We start from the raw sequence: 22869 nt of genomic DNA, 5'->3' as shown, positions 1-22869 counted from the left end.
TTTCCAGCAAGTTACGTTGGTATACCTTTTCATTCCTGTTTCTATGCTAAGCTTTCTCGTTAGCTTCCTGTGCTATCGGCACGCTTTCCTGTATTTTTGCATTTTGGCTGATTTTTGGATAATAAATCATTTTCCTACCTGCACGATGCCTCAGGAGTTCCGTCTGCATCTTGGGGAAACGACCCGCGCATTAATCATGCAACCACCACCATCCATGTAACTAGAGATGTCCGATAATGGCTTTTTTACCGATATCCGATATTCCGATATTGTCCAACTCTTAATTACCGATTCCGATATCAACCGATACCGATATATACAGTCGTGGAATCAACACATCATTATGCCTAATTTTGTTGTGATGCCCCACTGGATGCATTAAACAATGTAACAAGGTTTTTCAAAATAAATCAACTCAAGTTATGGAAAAAAGTGCCAACATGGCACTGCCATATTTATTATTGAAGTCACAAAGTGCATTCTTTTTTTTAACATGCCTCAAAACAATAACAGTGCAATACTTTTTCATAACATGGTCACTACTGCCTAGTTTCTCTTGTTATATTCTTATTTTACTGTTATATTTTTATTCTCATTGTTGCTTTTTATTTTTATTCTTATTGTAATATTTTTTTATTCTGTTTCCATTTATACCCCCATTATTTACTTTTTAAATTTGATCTCAATTCTGTACACTGCTGCTAGAATTTTAATTTTCCTGAGGGAACTCTCCTGAAGGAATCAATAAAGTACTATCTATCTATCTATCCAAACAGCAGCTTGGAATTTGGGACCTCAGACTATGAGGAGGTTGAGGTGGGCGGGGTTGGGGGGAGCGTCCCGGAAGAGTTAGTACTGCAAGGGATTCTGGGTATTTGTTCTGCTGTGTTACGGTGCGGATGTTCTCCCGAAATGTGTTTGTCATTCTTGTTTGGTATGGGTTCACAGTGTGGCGCATATTTGTAACAGTGTTAAAGTTGTTTAGACGGACACCCTCAGTGTGACCTGTATGGCTGTTGACCAAGTATGCCTTGCATTAATTCGTGATGAGAACAGCCGGTAGATATTATGTGACTCGGACGGCACGCACGCAAAGGAAATGCCTTTAAGGTTTATTGGCACTCTGTACCTCTCCCTACGTCTGTGTACACAGCGGCGTTTTAAAACGTAATACATTTTACTTTTAGAAACTGATACCGATAATTATGAAACCGATACAGATAATTTACGATATTACATTTTAAAGCATTTATCGGCCGATAATATGGGCAGCCCGATATTATCGGACATCCCTACATGTAACAAATGTATTCCATCCATCCATCCATTTTCTACCGCTTGTCCCTTTTTGGGGTCGCGGGGGTGCTGGAAACTAAAAAAAAAATTACGTGTACATAAGTATTCAGGGCCTTTGCTCGATACTTTGCTGATGCTCCTTTGGCAGCAATTCCAGCCTCAAGTCTTTTTGAATACGACGCCACAAGCTTGGCACGCCTATCTTTGGGCACTTTCTCTCATTCCTTTTTGCAGCACCTCTCAAGCTCCATCAGGTTGTTTTCATCCAGGATGTCTCTGTACATTCCCATTAGTTGCATTGTTAGCCACCTCGTACTGACCGTATTTTACGACTTAGAATGCGTAAAGACAAAAAACATGGTGGGATTGTGAATAATAGGCAAAATTCCCCCCAAAAAGTGCAGTTCCCCTTTAAAGGCCTACTGAAATGTGATTTTCAATCAATCAATCAATCAATGTTTATTTAAATAGCCCTAAATCACAAGTGTCTCAAAGGGCTGATTTAAACGGGGATAGCAGATCCATTCTATGTGTCATACTTGATCATTTCGCGATATTGCCATATTTTTGCTGAAAGGATTTAGTAGAGAACATCGACGATAAAGTTCGCAACTTTTGGTCGCTGATAAAAAAGCCTTGCCTGTACCGCAAGTAGCAGACGATATGCGCGTGACGTCACCGGTTGTGGAGCTCCTCACATCTGCACAATGTTTACAATCATTCCCACCAGCAGCGAGAGCGATTCGGACCGAGAAAGCGACGATTTCCCCATTAATTTGAGCGAGGATGAAAGATTTGTGGATGAGGAAAGTGAGAGTGAAGGACTAGAGGGCAGTGGAAGCGATTCAGATAGGGAAGATGCCGTGAGAGGCGGGTGGGACCTGATATTCAGCTGGGAATGACTAAAACAGTAAATAAACACAAGTCATATATATACTCTATTAGCCACAACACAACCAGGCTTATATTTAATATGCCACAAATTAATCCCGCATAACAAACACCTCCCCCCTCCCGTCCATATAACCCGCCAATACAAATCAAACACCCGCACAACACACTCAATCCCACAGCCCAAAGTACCGTTCACCTCCCCAAAGTTCATACAGCACATATATTTCCCCAAAGTCCCCAAAGTTACGTACGTGATATGCACATAGCGGCACACACGTACGGGCAAGCAATTAAATGTTTGGAAGCCGCAGCTGCGTACTGCGTTACACATACAAATTAAACAAAATGCTTATGGCAACATTCTGGTTGCATACTCACGGTACCGCGTCTGCGTATCCAACTCAAAGTCCTCCTGGTAAGAGTCTCTGTTGTCCCAGTTCTCCACAGGTCAATGGTAAAGCTTGACTGTCATCTTTCGGGAATGTAAACAATGAAACACCGGCTACGATGTAGCCGCTACGTGTTTGTGTTGCTGCAGCCGGCCGAAATACACCGCTTCCCACCTACAGCTTTCTTCTTTGCTGTCTCCATTGTTCATTGAACAAATTGCAAAAGATTCACCAACACAGATGTCCAGAATACTGTGGAATTTTGCGATGAAAACAGACGACTTAATAGCTGGCCACAATGCTGTCCCAAAATGTCCTCTACAATCCGTGACGTCACGCGCAGGCGTCATCATACCGAGACGTTTTCAGCAGGATATTTCGCGCAAAATTTAAAATTGCACTTTAGTAATCTAACCCGGCCGTATTGGCATGTGTTGCAATGTTAAGATTTCATCATTGATATATAAACTATCAGACTGCGTGGTCGGTAGTAGTGGGTTTCAGTAGGCCTTTAAAGTCATCCTGGGGACCCTTTGGCCTGAACCACTTTGCGTAACTGCAGGTGAGAATAGAAGTATCCTATCAACCTCCTCGGGATCCATGAAGCAGTAGTGGTACAAGTATTGGCTGTACATGGGGAACCCTCCCGGGAATCCAGCTCCCACGCTGCCACTGAGGCTCGGCCTGTCTGGAATGTTCTGGCACATCATCAGCATTGGGTTGTACAGCACGCTCTGGGAACTCTGGGACATGGGGTTCACCCCGATGACAAAGATGATGTCAATGATGCCCTGGGTTCAAAAAAGGGAAACCACATGCAATGCCGAGGGGGCTTTAAAAGACCACGTTACAAAATAGCTACAACAAAGACAGCCTAAAAGGCGCAGTAGAGTGGAAAAACAAGTTGACTTATATGCTTATTTGCGTTTCATTGTGTCCATTAAACCATATCCAATTGTAATTTTATTAAAAATACTGTCTAAAAATCACAAAATGCCACAAATTCAGTCAGCTATTTTTAATATTGCGCTCCGAATACCAGAGTGTAGAATAACACTTCTACACTCTGACCATATTATTAGGTCAGTCATACTGGAAATACGCACAAATGAGAAAGAGATGTGCTGTTTATCATTCACAATCCGTATGCAAGACAAGAACACATATGTTTTTATTTTTTATGGATTCTAAATGGTAAATAATTGAGTGAACAGATGGAGGGTCCTCTCATTATAGTCTCTAAACACATCCAGAAAGCGCCAACAATACTCCCATTTACATGTCGGGACCTGAAAATTCACCAAATATGAGTGATATTGTTTTTACAAGCGCTAACGCAGACGGACTATTTAAGCGGCGCATTGATAGCAGTGAGCTAATGCTAGCTTACGCTGCTATTGTTGACACACTGAGCCGACGGCTGCTTCTGCTTGGTCTCAAACTTGCGCAAAGTAAGTTCTAGATTATAACTCATGCATCTCTCACCTGCTAGTAGACAAATGTGGCCATGGACCGACAGGCTGATTCCACTTTCACGTCCCCAGAAGTGGCGAAAAAGATGCTAGTTGCGACAACTTTTTTTTTAACCCTTTGTGATGATTGCGATCGAATCTTCATCTAAACGGAATTATGTGAGCGTCCCGTCGGTCGGCATCCCAGCGAGAGTGGAAATATTACAGTAAGTGTTTGTTTTATTCTGGTTCGTTATGGTTTGTTTGTATGTTAAGCACCTAGCAATGATGCTAATGCTATAGTGTCACAATGAAGCTACATCCATCACTGAGCTTCTAAAACTCTTTGCTCATCCTCTTTGTGTTCGGGCTCAAAAAAATAAGGTAGAAATGGAAGAATGGACACATTTTGGCCTAAAAACTGACAATGAAGGTGAAGCTATAACACTGAAACGCCCTCAGGAAGAGGTGCTTTAAGACATGGCCAGCTCGCTAGCAGCTAACATCCATCCGCGGTCGACAGTGTTTTAGCTACTTCTAAATGACTAATCCTCGTCTCCATGGCGACAAATAAAGTACGTTTCTTAGAAGTATCATCCCTGCAGGACGAGGAATAGCTAAACATGCTTCACTACACACCATAGGAGGATACAATAGCTAACAAAAAGCTAGCGCGCCTGAATGTAAACAAGTGCCATGGGTGGATCTACACTGTAATGATACCAAGTGTAAAAGCGTATCTAGTCGATACTACTATGATTACATCGATATTTTGTATCGTCACAAAATCTTTTTTCCTTTTTTAAATATTCATATTATGTTTATAAACTCAGTAAATATGTCCCTGGACACATGAGGACTTTGAATATGACCAATGTATGATCCTGTAACTACTTGTTATCGTATCAATACCCAAATTTGTGGTATCATCCAAATTTGTGGTATCATCCAAAACTAATGTAAAGTGTCCAAACAACAGAAGAATAAGTGATTATTACATTTTAACAGAAGTGTAGACAGAACATGTTAAAACAGAAAATAAGCAGTTATTAACAGTAAATGAACAGGTAGATTAATAATCAATTTTTACAGCTTGTCCCTCATAATTTAAAAAAAATAATAGAATGATAAATGACACAATATGTTACTGCATACATCAGAAGACTAATTAGGAGCCTTTGTTTGTTTACTTACTACTAAAAGACAAGTTGTGTAGTATGTTCACTATTTTATTTAAGGACAACATTGTTCTTCGATTGCAATAAGAAACATATGTTTATTTTACCCTAAGACTTTTTGTTAAAATAGAGCCAGTAATGCCATTTTTGTGGTCCCCTTTATTTAGAAAAGTATCGAAATACATTTCTAATGCTATAGTGTCACAATTAAGCTACATCCATCACTCGGCTTCTAAAACTCCTTGCTCATCCTCTTTGTGTTCGGGCTCAAAAAAAATAAGGTTCTGGATCATAAGTAATCCTAGGCTCTCACAAAGTGCTTGGTTAGCATTGTTGTTGATGGGGAAGGGATCTGTGGTTCCTCCTCTACGTCACGGATCACATGACTCATTATCTCTTAAAATGGCTTGAGAATCTCTGTGAGATTGATACTATTTTAATCATATCTATTTATTGGCAAACTTTAAATCAGATATATATGATAGTAGCTTCAATATAGAAGCAACTTGTTTTTCTACTCTACTGCTACTTTAAATGGCAAAATAAGCCATTTGAGCCGGACTCACCTGAAGGACCGCTAAAATGACATCACAGATGAACACAGTGAGGTAAAAGGTGCAGCCCCTCATGGCTCGCGACCGCGAGAAGCTCCCCACCAAGAACCCCAGGGAAATCAGGAAGTTGATTGCCGCCATGGAGATCATGGCAGCCTTGGCAGACTGCGGGGTCATGTAGGAGCTGCCGTAGCCGTAGCTGCCGCCGTAGTAGCCCTGCCCCGCCCCTGGAACACTCCCCGGGACGCCGTACCCCAGCCCGCTCATGTCCCACACCAACGTTGACGCCACGAGGGCGAAGATGAGGAAACACATGAGCACCGTTGCTCCCTGGAAGGTTTTGACAAAACCAGGGGGTGAAAACCATCGGTGGAAGTGCTGAGGCCTGTCCTCCGGGTAGTGGGACTCTGCTGGCGGCTTGGAGGCGTAGCGGACATATTGGCTCTGGGGGGACAGGACGCTTCTCGGGGGATAGAAGCTGTGGGTGGTGCTGCTGGAGGGCGGGCCGTACAGAGGGCGGCTATGGTAATGGTGAGGTTCATGCATGGTTCACTAGTGCTGTGTTACCTGGAGGAAGGGCAGAAAAAATTATGCTTTTCATTTCAGGTCGTATTGTTGATATCATTCACTGTTTACATCAGTCTAGTCATTTCTACAGTTGTTGATATCATTCACTGTTTACATCATTCTAGTCATTTCTACAGTTGTTGATATCATTCACTGTTTACATCATTCTAGTCATTTCTACAGTTGTTGATATCATTCACTGTGTACATCATTCTAGTCATTTCTACAGTTGTTGATATCATTCACTGTTTATATCATGCTAGTCATTTCTACAGTTGTTGATATCATTTAGTGCACACTGTTTACATCAGTCTAGTCATTTCTATCGTTGTTAAAATGATAAATGATAAATGGGTTATACTTGTATAGCGCTTTTCTACCTTCAAGGTACTCAAAGCGCTTTGACAGTATTTCCACATTCATCCATTCACACACACATTCACACACTGATGGCGGGAGCTGTCATGCAAGGCGCTAACCAGCAGCCATCAGGAGCAAGGGTGAAGTGTCTTGCCCAAGGACACAACGGACGTGACTAGGATGGTAGAAGGTGGGGATTGAACCCCAGTAACCAGCAACCCTCCGATTACTGGCACGGCTACTCTACCAACTTCGCCACGCCGTTGTTATCCATTAGTACACACTGTTTACCTCAGGTAGTCATTTCTACAGTTGTTGATATCAATTAGTACACACTGTTTACATCAGTCTAGTCCTGTCTATAGTTGTTATCAATTAGTACACACTGTTTACCTCAGGTAGTCATTTCTACAGCTGTTGATATCATTTAGTACACACTGTTTACATCAGTCTAGTCCTGTCTATAGTTGTTATCAATTAGTACACACTGTTTACCTCAGGTAGTCATTTCTACAGTTGTTGATATCATTTAGTACACACTGTTTACACCAGTTTTGTCATTTCTACAGTTGTTGATATCATTTAGTACACACTGTTTACATCAGTCTAGTAATTTCTACAGTTGTTGATATCATTTAGTACACACTGTTTACATCAGTCTAGTCATTTCTACAGTTGTTGATATCATTTGGTACTCACTGTTTACATCTGTCTAGTCATTTCTACAGTTGTTGATATCGTTTAGTACACACTGTTTACATCAATCTAATCATTTCTACAGTTGTTGATATTGTTTAGTACACACTGTTTACATCATTCTATTCATTTCTACAGTTGTTGATATCATTTAGTACACACTGTTTACATCAGTCTAGTCATTTCTACAGTTGTTGATATCGTTTAGTACACACTGTTTCCATCAATCTAATCATTTCTACAGTTGTTGCTATCATTTAGTACTCACTGTTTACATCAGTCTAGTCATTTCTACAGATGTTGATATAATTTAGTACACACTGTTTACATCAGTCTAGTCATTTCTACAGTTGGTGATATCGTTTAGTACTTGCTGTTTACATCATTCTGGTCATTTCTACAGTTGTTGATATCATTTAGTACACACTGTTTACATCGGTCTAGTCATTTCTACAGTTGTTGATATCATTTAGTACACACTGTTTACATCAGTCTAGTCATTTCTACAGTTGTTGATATCGTTTAGTACACACTGTTTACATCAATCTAATCATTTCTACAGTTGTTGATATTGTTTAGTACACACTGTTTACATCATTCTAGTCATTTCTACAGTTGTTGATATCATTTAGTACACACTGTTTACATCAGTCTAGTCATTTCTACAGTTGTTGATATCGTTTAGTACACACTGTTTCCATCAATCTAATCATTTCTACAGTTGTTGATATCATTTAGTACTCACTGTTTACATCAGTCTAGTCATTTCTACAGTTGTTGATATACTTTAGTACACACTGTTTACATCAGTCCAGTCATTTCTACAGTTGTTGATATACTTTAGTACACACTGTTTACATCAGTCTAGTAATTTCTACAGTTGTTGATATCATTTAGTACACACTGTTTACATCAGTCTAGTAATTTCTACAGTTGTTGATATCATTTAGTACACACTGTTTACATCAGTCTAGTAATTTCTACAGTTGTTGATATCATTTAGTACACACTGTTTACATCAGTCTAGTCATTTCTACAGTTGTTGATATCATTTGGTACTCACTGTTTACATCTGTCTAGTCATTTCTACAGTTGTTGATATCGTTTAGTACACACTGTTTACATCAATCTAATCATTTCTACAGTTGTTGTTATTGTTTAGTACACACTGTTTACATCATTCTATTCATTTCTACAGTTGTTGATATCATTTAGTACACACTGTTTACATCAGTCTAGTCATTTCTACAGTTGTTGATATCGTTTAGTACACACTGTTTCCATCAATCTAATCATTTCTACAGTTGTTGATATCATTTAGTACTCACTGTTTACATCAGTCTAGTAATTTCTACAGTTGTTGATATAATTTAGTACACACTGTTTACATCAGTCTAGTCATTTCTACAGTTGGTGATATCATTTAGTACTTGCTGTTTACATCATTCTGGTCATTTCTACAGTTGTTGATATCATTTAGTACACACTGTTTACATCACTCTAGTCATTTCTACAGTTGTTGATATCATTTAGTACACACTGTTTACATCAGTCTAGTCATTTCTACAGTTGTTGATATCATTTGGTACTCACTGTTTACATCTGTCTAGTCATTTCTACAGTTGTTGATATCGTTTAGTACACACTGTTTACATCAATCTAATCATTTCTACAGTTGTTGATATTGTTTAGTACACACTGTTTACATCATTGTAGTCATTTCTACAGTTGTTGATATCATTTAGTACACACTGTTTACATCAGTCTAGTCATTTCTACAGTTGTTGATATCGTTTAGTACACACTGTTTCCATCAATCTAATCATTTCTACAGTTGTTGATATCATTTAGTACTCACTGTTTACATCAGTCTAGTCATTTCTACAGTTGTTGATATAATTTAGTACACATTGTTTACATCAGTCTAGTCATTTCTACAGTTGGGGATATCATTTAGTACTCGCTGTTTACATCATTCTGGTCATTTCTACAGTTGTTGATATCATTTAGTACACACTGTTTACATCAGTCTAGTCATTTCTACAGTTGTTGATATCATTTAGTACACACTGTTTACATCAGTCTAGTCATTTCTACAGTTGTTGATATCATTTGGTACTCACTGTTTACATCTGTCTAGTAATTTCTACAGTTGTTGATATCGTTTAGTACACACTGTTTACATCAATCTAATAATTTCTACAGTTGTTGATATTGTTTAGTACACACTGTTTACATCATTCTAGTCATTTCTACAGTTGTTGATATCATTTAGTACACACTGTTTACATCAGTCTAGTCATTTCTACAGTTGTTGATATCATTTAGTACACACTGTTTACATCAGTCTAGTCATTTCTACAGTTGTTGATATCATTTGGTACTCACTGTTTACATCTGTCTAGTCATTTCTACAGTTGTTGATATCGTTTAGTACACACTGTTTACATCAATCTAATCATTTCTACAGTTGTTGATATTGTTTAGTACACACTGTTTACATCATTGTAGTCATTTCTACAGTTGTTGATATCATTTAGTACACACTGTTTACATCAGATATCATTTGGTACTCACTGTTTACATCTGTCTAGTAATTTCTACAGTTGTTGATATCGTTTAGTACACACTGTTTACATCAATCTAATAATTTCTACAGTTGTTGATATTGTTTAGTACACACTGTTTCCATCAATCTAATCATTTCTACAGTTGTTGATATCATTTAGTACTCACTGTTTACATCAGTCTAGTCATTTCTACAGTTGTTGATATAATTTAGTACACACTGTTTACATCAGTCTAGTCATTTCTACAGTTGGTGATATCATTTAGTACTCGCTGTTTACATCATTCTAGTCATTTCTACAGTTGTTGATATCATTTAGTACACACTGTTTACATCAGTCTAGTCATTTCTACAGTTGTTGATATAATTTAGTACACACTGTTTACATCAGTCTAGTCATTTCTATAGTTGTTATCAATTAGTACACACTGTTTACATCAGTCTAGTCATTTCTACAGTTGTTGATATCATTTAGTACACACAAGGTATTCAGGTGTCTGTCCAGTCACATACACACATATTTTTGTCCATTTACATACATCCATAAGCAGTGTTGGGTTAGTTACTGAAAACCAGTAACTAGTTACAGTTACTAGTTACTTTATTTCAAAAGTAACTCAGTTACTAACTCAGTTACTTACACCAAAAAGTAATGCGTTACTGTGAAAAGTCTATTTAGTTACTTATTTTTTTCTTCTTATTTTTTTAAAGCTCCCATTAATGCCCTTTTAGCCTTCATTTCAGTACTGTTATTGCACTGGAGGATAATACAATCTGTTGATCAACTTGACATGCATTTGCATCACTGAACTCTGCTAAGCAATGTGCTCTACATACAGCACACAAAGACAAAGATATGTTTCAAAGGGCCAATTTATTTCAGGCCAGAACAAATTGACAAAACTATTTTAAATAGCTGCAACATAACTTACATAAGTAACAAACAGCATAATAACCACATAGCTGTAAACCAAATAAGTACTTTAACTTTATTTTTACATACCAAAGCCTAACCACTGTCCATAAGGTATTCAGGTGTCTGTCCAGTCACATAGATACATATTTTTGTCCATTCATATATATCCATAAGGTAAACAGTTGTCTGTCTAGTCACATATAAAAATATTTTTGGCCATTTACATATATCCATAAGGTAAACATCGGTCTGTCCAGCCACATACAAACATATTTTTGTCCATTCACATGCATCCATAAGGTAAACAGTTGTCTGTCCAGTCACATATAAAAATATTTTTGTCCATTTACATATATCCATAAGGTAAACATCGGTCTGTCCAGCCACATACAAACATATTTTTGTCCATTCACATACATCTATTAGGTGAAAGCAGGTGCCGTTTCTGTCAAATAAAAAGGTTTTGTCCATTTACATGCAAAACTAATGTAACCTCCTGTCTCTCCATGCACATACAAACAATGGAAAAATCTGTCTCTCCAATTACCATAACGTTTGATGCAAAACGCATGCTATATAATGCATATCTGTCCATTCACATACCTTTCCTTGGCAAATGGTCCATTCACGCACAAACATATTTTTCCCCATTCACATTCATCCATAATGTAAAAAGCTGTTTGTCCAGTGACAAATAAACATTTTTGTCTATTCACATACATCCATAAGGTAAACAGCTTTAGGTCAATGACATACAAACATCTTTTTGTCCATTCACATACACCCATTAGTTAAACAGCTTTAGGTTCCGTCACATACAAACATCTTTTAGTTCATTCACATACATCTATGACGTAAACAGCTGTTTGTCTAGTCACATACAAATAACGTTTTGTCCATTTCCAAGAAGGACTAATGTAAGTATCAGTCTCTCCATTCACATACAAGCAATGGAAAAATCTGTCTCTACAATTACCTCCACACAAAATGCAAACAGTTGTCTGTCCATTCATATATGCACATAACGTGTGACGCATAACACAAGATACATAATGTATATTTGTCCATGCACACATACATATTTTTGTGTCTATTCATTCACATACAAACACCTTTTTGTTCATTTCCATACATCCCTGAGGTAAACAGCTGTCTGTCCAGTCACATGCAAACATATTTTTGTCCATTCACATACACCCATTAGTTAAACAGCTTTAGGTTCCGTCACATACAAACATCTTTTAGTTCATTCACATACATCTATGAGGTAAATAGCTGTTTGTCTAGTCACATACAAATAACGTTTTGTCCATTTCCAAGAAGGACTAATGTAAGTATCAGTCTTTCCATTCACATAAAAGCAATGGAAAATCTGTCTCTACAATTACCTCCACACAAAATGCAAACAATTGTCTGTCCATTCATATATGCACATAACGTGTGACGCATAACACATGATACATAATTTATATTTGTCCACGCACACATACATATTTTTGTGTCCATTCATTCACATACAAACCTTTTTGTTCATTTCCATACATCCCTGAGGTAAACAGCTGTCTGTCCAGTCACATGCAAACATATGTTTGTCCATCTACATACAAACATTATTTAGACAGCAGTCTCTCCATCCAGACACAAACATAATGCAAACGTACGTTTGTCTATTCGCATACAAACATAATGCAAACATCTCTCTGTCCGTTCATATACAAACATAATGCAAAGATTAACATCCAATCACCTCCACACAAATTGTCTGTCCAGTCATATAACGCATGACCCATAATGGATGCCTGATCGTTTACATACATTCGCAAGGCAAACAGCTGTTTGTCCATTCACATACAAGCATAATGGAATCCTACCCACTCACCTCCACACAAAAAACATCTGTCTGTCCATGCAAATGCACACAAAATGTCAACATCTGAAACAAATGTAGATTTGGGGGTGCTGATACAGTTTTTATTTCCATGTTGTGTTCCAGCATGCACGTCATGCTCAGTCTTGGTTGACCTCGGCCCGTGCCTGAACCTGCTCTCAGGTATCGCTGATCCCGAAAGTCATTACTGGTGTGCAACTCAAACCAAGAGACTTTAATAATTCACACTGCAGACAGTTGAGAGTCAAGGGCGGCCACGCGTGAGGTCTACTGGCGGACTGTACAGAATCATCTCTGTGCACACACACAAAGTGCATTGTAGTTGAGCAACACGCACACACGTTTGTCTAATGTCCAATTGGGTTGAAACAATTTGGTCGGGAGCTGGGCTGTATATACATATATATATATATATATATATATATATATATATATATATATATATATATATATATATATATATATATATATATATATATATATATATATATATATATATATATATATATATATATATATATATATATATATATATATATATATATATATATATATATATATATATATATATATATATATATATATATATATATATATATACATACACACACATATATATATATATATATATATATATATATATATATATATATATATATATATATATATATATATATGTGTGTGTGTGTGTGTGTGTGTGTGTGTGTGTGTGTGTGTGTATATATCAGGGGTCACCAACGCGGTGCCTGCGGGCACCAGGTCGCCCGTAAGGACCAGATGAGTCGCCCGCGGGCCTGTTCTAAAAAAATAAATAAAAAATAAATTATTTTATTTTATTTTTTTTTAAATTAAATCTACATAGAAAAAACACAAGATACACTTTCAATCAGTGCATCAACCCAAACAACCTCCCCCATGCACACTCATCCACACCCACTCACACAAAAGGGGTTATTTCTTTCTGCTACCAATATTCTGGTTCCCACAACATAGACAACACATCTGCAAGGGACACAGTCCCTGAAGCACACATGATTGTACAGGCTGCTGGTCCACTAACATTTTCATTCATTACTATTTTTTTATGTAATTATTTTTATATTGTTTTACTTTCTTTTTTTTCCAAGAAAATGTTTTTTATTTATTTATCTTATTTTATTTTATTTTTAAAAAAAGGGCCTTATCTTCAACAGACCAGGTTGTCAATGAAATTAGATTTGCTTAAAGGGTTTTTTAAACCAGGCCCAGTCCAGATAATGTCCAAGTCGGACTCAGCAACACACACCTTCATTCATGTACACAGAAACAAATTAGGGAACACAACAGATTGCATATAATTTATAAACAAAATTACATTTTCAAAATAAGCATTTATGTACAGTCCAGATTATGTCCAGGTCACTCAAATGAGGGGAACACAACAACAGATATCATATAATCTATAAACATAATTATACTTTCAAAATAAGCCTTTGAGGACTTCTCATCTTTTTTTTAATGTTTTTTGGCATCATTATCGTTTTCAACCATGTAACTTTCTAAAATTAGAAAATACTGAATAAATGTTTTAAAGAAAGTAATACTAAGTGAATATCTGTTTTTGGCCTTAAAAATAAAAATTTTACCGAGTACTATAATTAAATTGATTAAATCATGATTGTCAATGAACTCTCCTAAAATAACAGAAACCACATTAAGCTTCATAAACAAACCAATCCTTAAACACATTTTTTCAACTTCCACCCAAAACAAAGACACAATATGACAATACCAAAACAAATGCAGGGTGGATTCAGGCTCCTGACAACAAAATCGGCAATCATCTGACTCTGTCATATTCCATAATTTTAACATTTTCCCTGTGGGTAAGAAGTTATAAATAATTTTAATTTGAAAATAACGATTTTGCACATCGATAGTGGTTTTATAGATTAGTTTGAATATGGCATCCCATGGCAACGGGCAGTCAAAAAAGTCCTCCCATTTTCCATTTGTGTTGTATGAGGCAGCCTTCAAAGATTTCTTTATTAAATAAAAATTATATATTTTTCTATTTATTTTAGTTCCTTTTTGCCACCTAGAATTTCTTATTAGAGGTTTACAAAATAATAATTTAGTAGTTCCATAATTAATTATTTGTTTCCATCTTTTCCCAATTACTCCAGTTAGTTGATAAAATGAAAAGCTTGAGCAAGCATCACCATACATAGCTCTAAATTCATCATACTTCATAATTTTACCATTCTCAGTGATAATATCATTGACAAAAATGATTCCTCTTTCAAACATATTTTTCCAAAAGAAAGGCTTTCCATCTATTACAATATTAGAGTTCATCCATATTAACTGCTGCAAAATATCGTCTCTTTTTTCTGGCACATAAAATTGAAAACACCACAATGAGTGGATTGTTGCCTGTATGAACCCCGCCATGTTTCCCAGCAGACTCTCTGGGAGGGGATCACTTGTAAAAAAGGATACAATTTATTTTGATACAGTACATGTTTTTTGTCCAACAGGACATTTGTGTACCACTCAATGTTTAAATACATATTTGGAACAATTGATGCTTTTAAAGACAGACACATAGCTTCAAGGTTGAGAAGTTTCAGGCCCCCATATTCATACTCTTTGTACAAAACTTTCTTTTAATCTTTTCTGGTTTGCTGTTCCAGACAAAATCGAAGACCCTCCGCTCATAAATCTTAAAAAAGTTTTGTGATACTGCTGGTAATGACAAAAATTAATAAATAAATTGAGGAATAATTAACGAGTTGGCAATAGACATTTTACCATACAAGGTTAGGGATTTCCCTTTCCATAATTGCATACTTTTGTCCAGCTTTCTTTGTCGATTATCATAATTTACTGAGCCTAGATCTTCCAGATTTTCTGGGACAACACCAAGTATGTTAACAGGTCCATCTGTCCACAAAACAGGCACTTTGCATTCCATTCGAAAGGACGTTCCCTTTAGATTTCCGATCCTTAACATTTTACATTTATCATAATTAAGCTTAAGGCCAGATTGCTGTGAAAATATGTCCAAAAGATTAAGAAGGTTCCGCAAACAATGAGGAAAAATCTTATCTTTGTGAATCAGCCTTTTCAGACATGAACTTCATCAAGAACAAACACAGAACACGCCTCACTGATGCACATCTGCAAGACTCACTCAGAGTTGCAGTGTCAAGTTACACACCAGAGTACAACACACTAGTTAACAGCATGCAATGCCAGGCTTCCCACTAACTGACAAAGAAACAGATAACAGATTTGGTGTCCAGTTCAAAGTGTGACATGATTTAAAAATTTGAGTTTACATTTGTATTTTACATGAGTTATTATTTGTACAAACATGGTGCAAAGTAATTCATGATTTGTTAAAAAATGTTAGTGGCTAGCTAGTTAAAATGGGATATTGTGATTTCACAAGACTGTCTTAGAAGTGATCATTTGAAAATGTTCAATTTGAAAAATGTGCACTTAGAGAAAATATAAAAATAAAGTGTTGCATATTGATATTTATCTGTTTCTATATATTTATTGTGAGAAATCATTAAGATGATCAGTGTTTCCACAAAGATAAATATCATTAATTATTAGTAATAACAGAGTTAAAGGTAAATTGAGCAAATTGGCTACTTCTGGTAATTTATTTAAGTGTGTATATATACACACACACACACACATATATATATATATATATATATATATATATATATATATATATACACATATATATATATATATATATATATATATATATATATATATATATATATATATATATATATATATGTGTGTGTGTATATATATGTATATATATATACACACGAACACACATATATATATATATATATACATATATATATATATACACACTACTTCTGGTAATTTATTTAAATGTGTATATATATACACACACACACACACATATATATATATATACACATATATATATATATATATATATATATATATATATATATATATATATATATATATATATATATATATATATATATATATATATATATATATATATATGTGTGTGTGTATATATATGTATATATATATACACACGCACACACACATATATATATATATACATATATATATATATATACACACACTACCGTTCAAAAGTTTGGGGTCACTCAAACAATTTTGTGGAATAGCCTTCATTTCTAAGAACAAGAATAGACTGTCGAGTTTCAGATGAAAGTTCTCTTTTTCTGGCCATTTTGAGCGTTTAATTGACCCCACAAATGTGATGCTCCAGAAACTCAATCTGCTCAAAGGAAGGTCAGTTTTGTAGCTTCTGTAACGAGCTAAACTGTTTTCAGATGTGTGAACATGATTGCACAAGGGTTTTCTAATCATCAATTAGCCTTCTGAGCCAATGAGCAAACACATTGTACCATTAGAACACTGGAGTGATAGTTGCTGGAAATGGGCCTCTATACACCTATGTAGATATTGCACCAAAAACCAGACATTTGCAGCTAGAATAGTCATTTACCACATTAGCAAAGTTAAGACTAGTTTAAAGTTATCTTCATTGAAAAGTACAGTGGTTTTCCTTAAAAAATAAGGACATTTCAATGTGACCCCAAACTTTTGAACGGTAGTATATATATATATATATATATATATATATATATATATATATATATATATATATATATATATATATATATATATATATATATGTATATATATATATATATATATATATATATATATACATATATATATATATATATATTCCTTGTGCACTAATTGACTGAAAGAGAGTGCACTATGTCACGTTATCGATGGGAAAATGCATTTTTCGACAATATGATTTGCCTGAGCGGCTAGGAGACACCGAGAGTAACAAGTGGTAGAAAATGGATTAGAAAGAACACATTAAAACAATAATAATAATAACAAAAATAAAAATAAATGTTTTTTGTTTTTTTACATGGGCCGCGGGCCGTAGTTTGGGGACCCTGGTCTCATGCCTCCTTCATTTACACTTACAGCATATCAGTGTAATGAAATTGTCAATTACGTTACTTTAATAAGTGTCTAAAAATACAATTTGAGCTTTCATTTCAGTCTCCTTACTGTAGTTTGCCAACAATACTAGCCAACACATTAGGTACACTTGCACTTTATGATACAATCCAACACACAATAATAATGCTCAGTAAAACGTAATTATTTAATAACGTGTTTGTTATTGTGGTTAAAGTTTGAATATGTCAACTGGAGCCTACTGAGGGATTTTAACCAAAAAGCATACACAAAGCTACATAAATGTAAAACTAAATTACAACATTAAACCAGAAAACAAGGCAGAATAAAACTTACCCACAAGCTAGCGTGTTGTTCGGAGTCAACATTGGCCCCATTCCGTTTAGTTTGCCGGGTCTCCTCTCCCAACACGCAGCGTCCTCTTTAAGCCATTTCGGTGCTGGTTCGTGTCGACAAAAACATGTTCATGACACAGCGTGGACTTGTAGACTACTGGTTGTGTGTCAGCGTGGAGTGGATACCCAGTCAAGCCAAACCCTCCACGTCCACTTACACGTAGGAAACTAGTGCACAGGTCATGTAAATGAAATGGAACACACCCACAGCTGGAGACAGTGAGAGCTAGCTAGCTGGTTTCCCGGGCAATTGTTTTTCTGACGAATAATGGTGCCACTGTTAATTTGTCATTTTTGTATTCAGTCCAAATTAATTTAATTAAAGTAGTTTAATGTAAAATGTATGACTATCTACGACACAGGCGTCAAACTCAAGGCCCGGGGGCCAGATGTGGCCCGCCACCTCATTTTATTTGGCCCTCTAAAGCCTGGAAATAATATGTATCAATAAAGTTTCTTACTAAATGTATTCTTTCTTTCAATTTTGGGAGGGGAAAAAAAAAAGTACTCCATGTAATCACAAATTATGTTAACTTAAAATATTGTGTAATTATGCAAAAATATATGATCAAACATTCAAACCATTTTTTAAATAGAAATAAATACTACTAATAATAATATATTTTATTTGGCCCTCGAAAGCCTGGAAATAATATGTATCAATAAAGTTTTTTACTAAATGTATTCTTTCTTTCAATTTTGGGAGGGAAAAAAAAAGTACTCCATGTAATCGCAAATTATGTTAACTTAAATATTGTCTAATTATGCTAAAATATATTATCAAACATTCAAACCATTTAAAAAAAAATAGAAATAAATACTAATAATAATAATATATTTTATTTGGCTCTCGAAAGTCTGAAAATAATATGTATCAATAAAGTTTCTTACTAAATGTATTCTTACTTTCAATTTTGGGAGAAAAAAAGAAATTACTCCATGTAATCGCAAATTATGTTAACTTAAATATTATCTAATTATGCAAAAATATATGATCAAACATTCAAACCATTTTTTAAATATAAATAAATACTAATAATAATAATATATTTTATTTGGCCCTCGAAAGCCTGGAAATAATATGTATCAATAAAGTTTCTTACTAAATGTATTCTTTCTTTCAATTTTGGGAGGGAAAAAAAAAAGTACTCCATATAATCGCAAATTATGTTAACTTAAAATATTGTCTAATTATGCAAAAATATATTATCAAATATTCAAACCATTTTTTAAATATAAATAAATACTACTACTAATAATAATAATATATTTTATTTCCTCTTCATAACATGGTCACTACTGCCTAGTTTCTCTTGTTATATTCGTATTTGTACTGTTATATTTTTATTATCATTGTTACTTTTTATATGTATTCTTATTTTCTATTTTATTTCCATTCATACCTCCATTATTTACTTTTTAAATTATTTTAAATTATATCTCAAATCTGTACACTGCTGCTGGAATTTAAATTTTCCTGAGGGAACTCTCCTGAATGAATCAATAAAGTACTATCATCTACAGATTTCAAAGCAAGTTATCCATCAAATTGTGAAATGTAAAAATAGCAATAGATTTCATGGTAAAATTGTGAAATTTACTGTGGTTTTTACAGCACTTTTCTCTAAATGAAAAAAAAAAACAGTACTTTTTTTTACTGTAATAAACTGTGGTGCTGTTTTGGCATTTACAGTAATACACCGAAAAATCTACAGTTGTTGATTTGCCAACAACTGGTGCCAAAATATTACTGTAAAATTGCATTTTTTTTAAAATTTAAAGTAATGTAAATTTTACAGTAAAATTCTGACAACTGAGCTGCCTTTTTTTCCACCATAAAAACAGGATTACTGTTTTGAAAGACAAAAAGTGGTCAAAAAACATATAAAGCAGTAAAAAAAAAATTAATAAATACAATTAAACTTTTTTGCTTTTGCTTCTTTTTGTAATATTTTATGTCATAAACAAGACAAACTCCGCCTGCGAGTCTTCTTAGATGGTTGAGGGGACCATAGCAGGACACGTTGAGAGCTAAAAGTGTCCAAAAAGTCGTTAAATGTTGGTCTTCTTATTCTCTGGCTGACGAGGTGTGTGTGAGGAATACAGTGTATCCGCAAAGTATTTACAGCACTTTGCTTGTTCCACATTTTGTTATTTTACAGCCTTATTATAGAATGGAATACATTCAGTTTTGTCCTCAAAATTCTACAGACAATACCCCATAATGACAATAAAAAAATAAAAAAAAATCTTCAAATGCAAGTTTATTACAAATAACAAAAGAAAACCACACGGATGTAAGTATTTACAGCAGTTGCTCAATACTTAGTTGATGCACCTTTGGCAGCAATTCCAGCCTCAAGTCTTTTTGAATACGATGCCACAAGCTTGGCACACCTATCTTTGGCCACTTTCACCCATTCCTCTTTGCAACACATCAGGTTGGATGGGAAGCGTTGGTTTACATCCAGAATGTCTCTGTACATTGCTACTGTGGAAAGGGAATGTGATCAGCGCGCTTGCAGGACAAAAGGTCACCGCCTCTGTCCAGGGTGCTGGAAACAGAGCGCCATCAGACGGGGGCGTGGCATGTGCTGACGGCGAGACACAGCTGGCAGATGATTAAGATTGCACAGGGGGTACGTGTTAATCTAATCATCTGTTGTCTTTAACAGCGAGCGGCCGGGTGCAGGAGGAACAGGAGGATTGGAGCGACTGAAAAGTCAACACAAAAGTATCTCTTGGAGAACTGTGAAAACATAATAAAAACCCTGTCATCTGCGCAACTGGCTTCCAGCGTGAATCTGTGAGACTGTAAGTAGACGAAGCTTACAGCTACATGTAATGTTTTTGCAAAAATTAAAACAACACCAACTTTTCGCATTGTCATTATGGGGTATTGTGTGTAGAATTTTGAGGACAAAAGTGAATGTATTCCATTTTGGAATAAGGCCGTAACATAACAAAATGTGGGAAAAGTGAACCGCTGTGAATACTTTCCGGCCGCACTGTATTAAAGGCCTACTGAAATGAATTTTTTAAATTCAAACGGGGATAGCAGATCCATTCTATGTGTCATACTTGATCATTTCGCGATATTGCCATATTTTTGCTGAAAGGATTTAGTAGAGAACATCGACGATAAAGTTTGCAACTTTTGGTCGCTGATAAAAAAAAGCCTTGCCTGTACCGGAAGTAGCGTGACGTCACAGGTTGAAGGGCTCCTCACATTTCCCCATTGTTTACACCAGCAGCGAGAGCGATTCGGACCGAGAAAGCGACGATTACCCCATTAATTTGAGCGAGGATGAAAGATTCGTGGATGAGGAACGTGAGAGTGAAGGACTAGAGGGGAGTGCAGGACGCATCTTTTTTCGCTCTGACCGTAACTTAGGTACAAGAGCTCATTGGATTCCACACTCTCTCCTTTTTCTATTGTGGATCACGGATTTGTATTTTAAACCACCTCGGATACTATATCCTCTTGAAAATGAGAGTCGAGAACGCGAAATGGACACTCACAGTGACTTTTATCTCCACGACAATACATCGGCGAAGCACTTTAGCTACGGAGCTAACGTGATAGCATCGGGCTTAACTGCAGATAGAAACAAAAGAAATAAACCCCTGACTGGAAGGATAGACAGAAAATCAACAATACTATTAAACCATGGACCTGTAACCACACGGTTAATGCTTTCCAGCCTGGCGAAGCTTAACAATGCTGTTGCTAACGACGCCATTGAAGCTAACTTAGCAACGGGACCTCACAGAGCTATGCTAAAAACATTAGCTATCCACCTACGCCAGCCAGCCCTCATCTGCTCATCAACACCCGTGCTCACCTGCGTTCCAGCGATCGACGGAGCGACGAAGGACTTCACCCGATCATCCATGCGGTCGGCGGCTAACGTCGGATAGCGCGTCTGCTATCCAACTCAAAGTCCTCCTGGTTGTGTTGCGTGGTTTGTCCCACCTACAACTTTCTTCTTTGCAGTCTTCATTGTTCATTAAACAAATTGCAAAAGATTCACCAACACAGATGTCCAGAATACTGTGGAATTTTGCGATGAAAACCGAGCTTTTTGTATTGGATACAATGTGTCCGAATACTTCCGTTTCAACCATTGACGTCACGCGCAAACGTCATCATACATAGACGTTTTCAACCGGAAGTTTAGCGGAAAATTTAAAATTGCACTTTACAAGTTAACCCGGCCGTATTGGCATGTGTTGCAATGTTAAGATTTCATCATTGATATATAAACTATCATACTGCGTGGTTGGTAGTAGTGGCTTTCAGTAGGCCTTTAAGGGGCACAGATGATTAAAAATGAAAAAGTATTGATATCCTGTCAGTATCAGCAATACTCCCGCTGTATTTACTTGGTACCGGATCAATGCCGCATTGAGCATGTGTCCACTGGAATGAATATGTCAGGATTATATATTTAAAGTATGATATATGCCACAAATGTCAACTACTGGTCACATGACCACAAGTTTCTATGCAGGATTTGTGTCACTTGTAAAAACATTACACTTGTAAAAACATATTACTGACTGACAAGTCTCAAGGTTCAGTCGTAAAGTTTATTTCACTGTCACTTACAGCAATATGCAGACATTTGATGTCAATAAGTAAAAAAAAAACAGTAAATGATTACCTAACCAACCACCTTTGAAGTGGT

At 35.9% G+C, this 22869-nt stretch overlaps 1 protein-coding gene across 1 annotated transcript in view; it reads right to left on the bottom strand.

The window, feature by feature from the left end:
* The window catches only part of LOC133630645 (uncharacterized), a 92270-nt gene that overhangs the window by 37814 nt on the left and 31587 nt on the right, over nt 1-22869 (bottom strand). Inside the window, exons 7-8 of the mRNA XM_062022253.1 lie at nt 5775-6312; nt 3167-3370 (exon numbers count right to left, since the gene is read on the bottom strand). Coding sequence (XP_061878237.1) covers nt 3167-3370; nt 5775-6312 — 742 coding nt within the window. The remainder of the gene's footprint in view (nt 1-3166; nt 3371-5774; nt 6313-22869) is intronic.

This window comes from Entelurus aequoreus, linkage group LG16 (genome assembly GCF_033978785.1).
Source record: "Entelurus aequoreus isolate RoL-2023_Sb linkage group LG16, RoL_Eaeq_v1.1, whole genome shotgun sequence".
Classification (NCBI taxonomy): domain Eukaryota; kingdom Metazoa; phylum Chordata; class Actinopteri; order Syngnathiformes; family Syngnathidae; genus Entelurus; species Entelurus aequoreus.
Note: the sequence above shows the minus strand (reverse complement) of the source record. Positions and strands in the feature narration are given on the sequence as shown.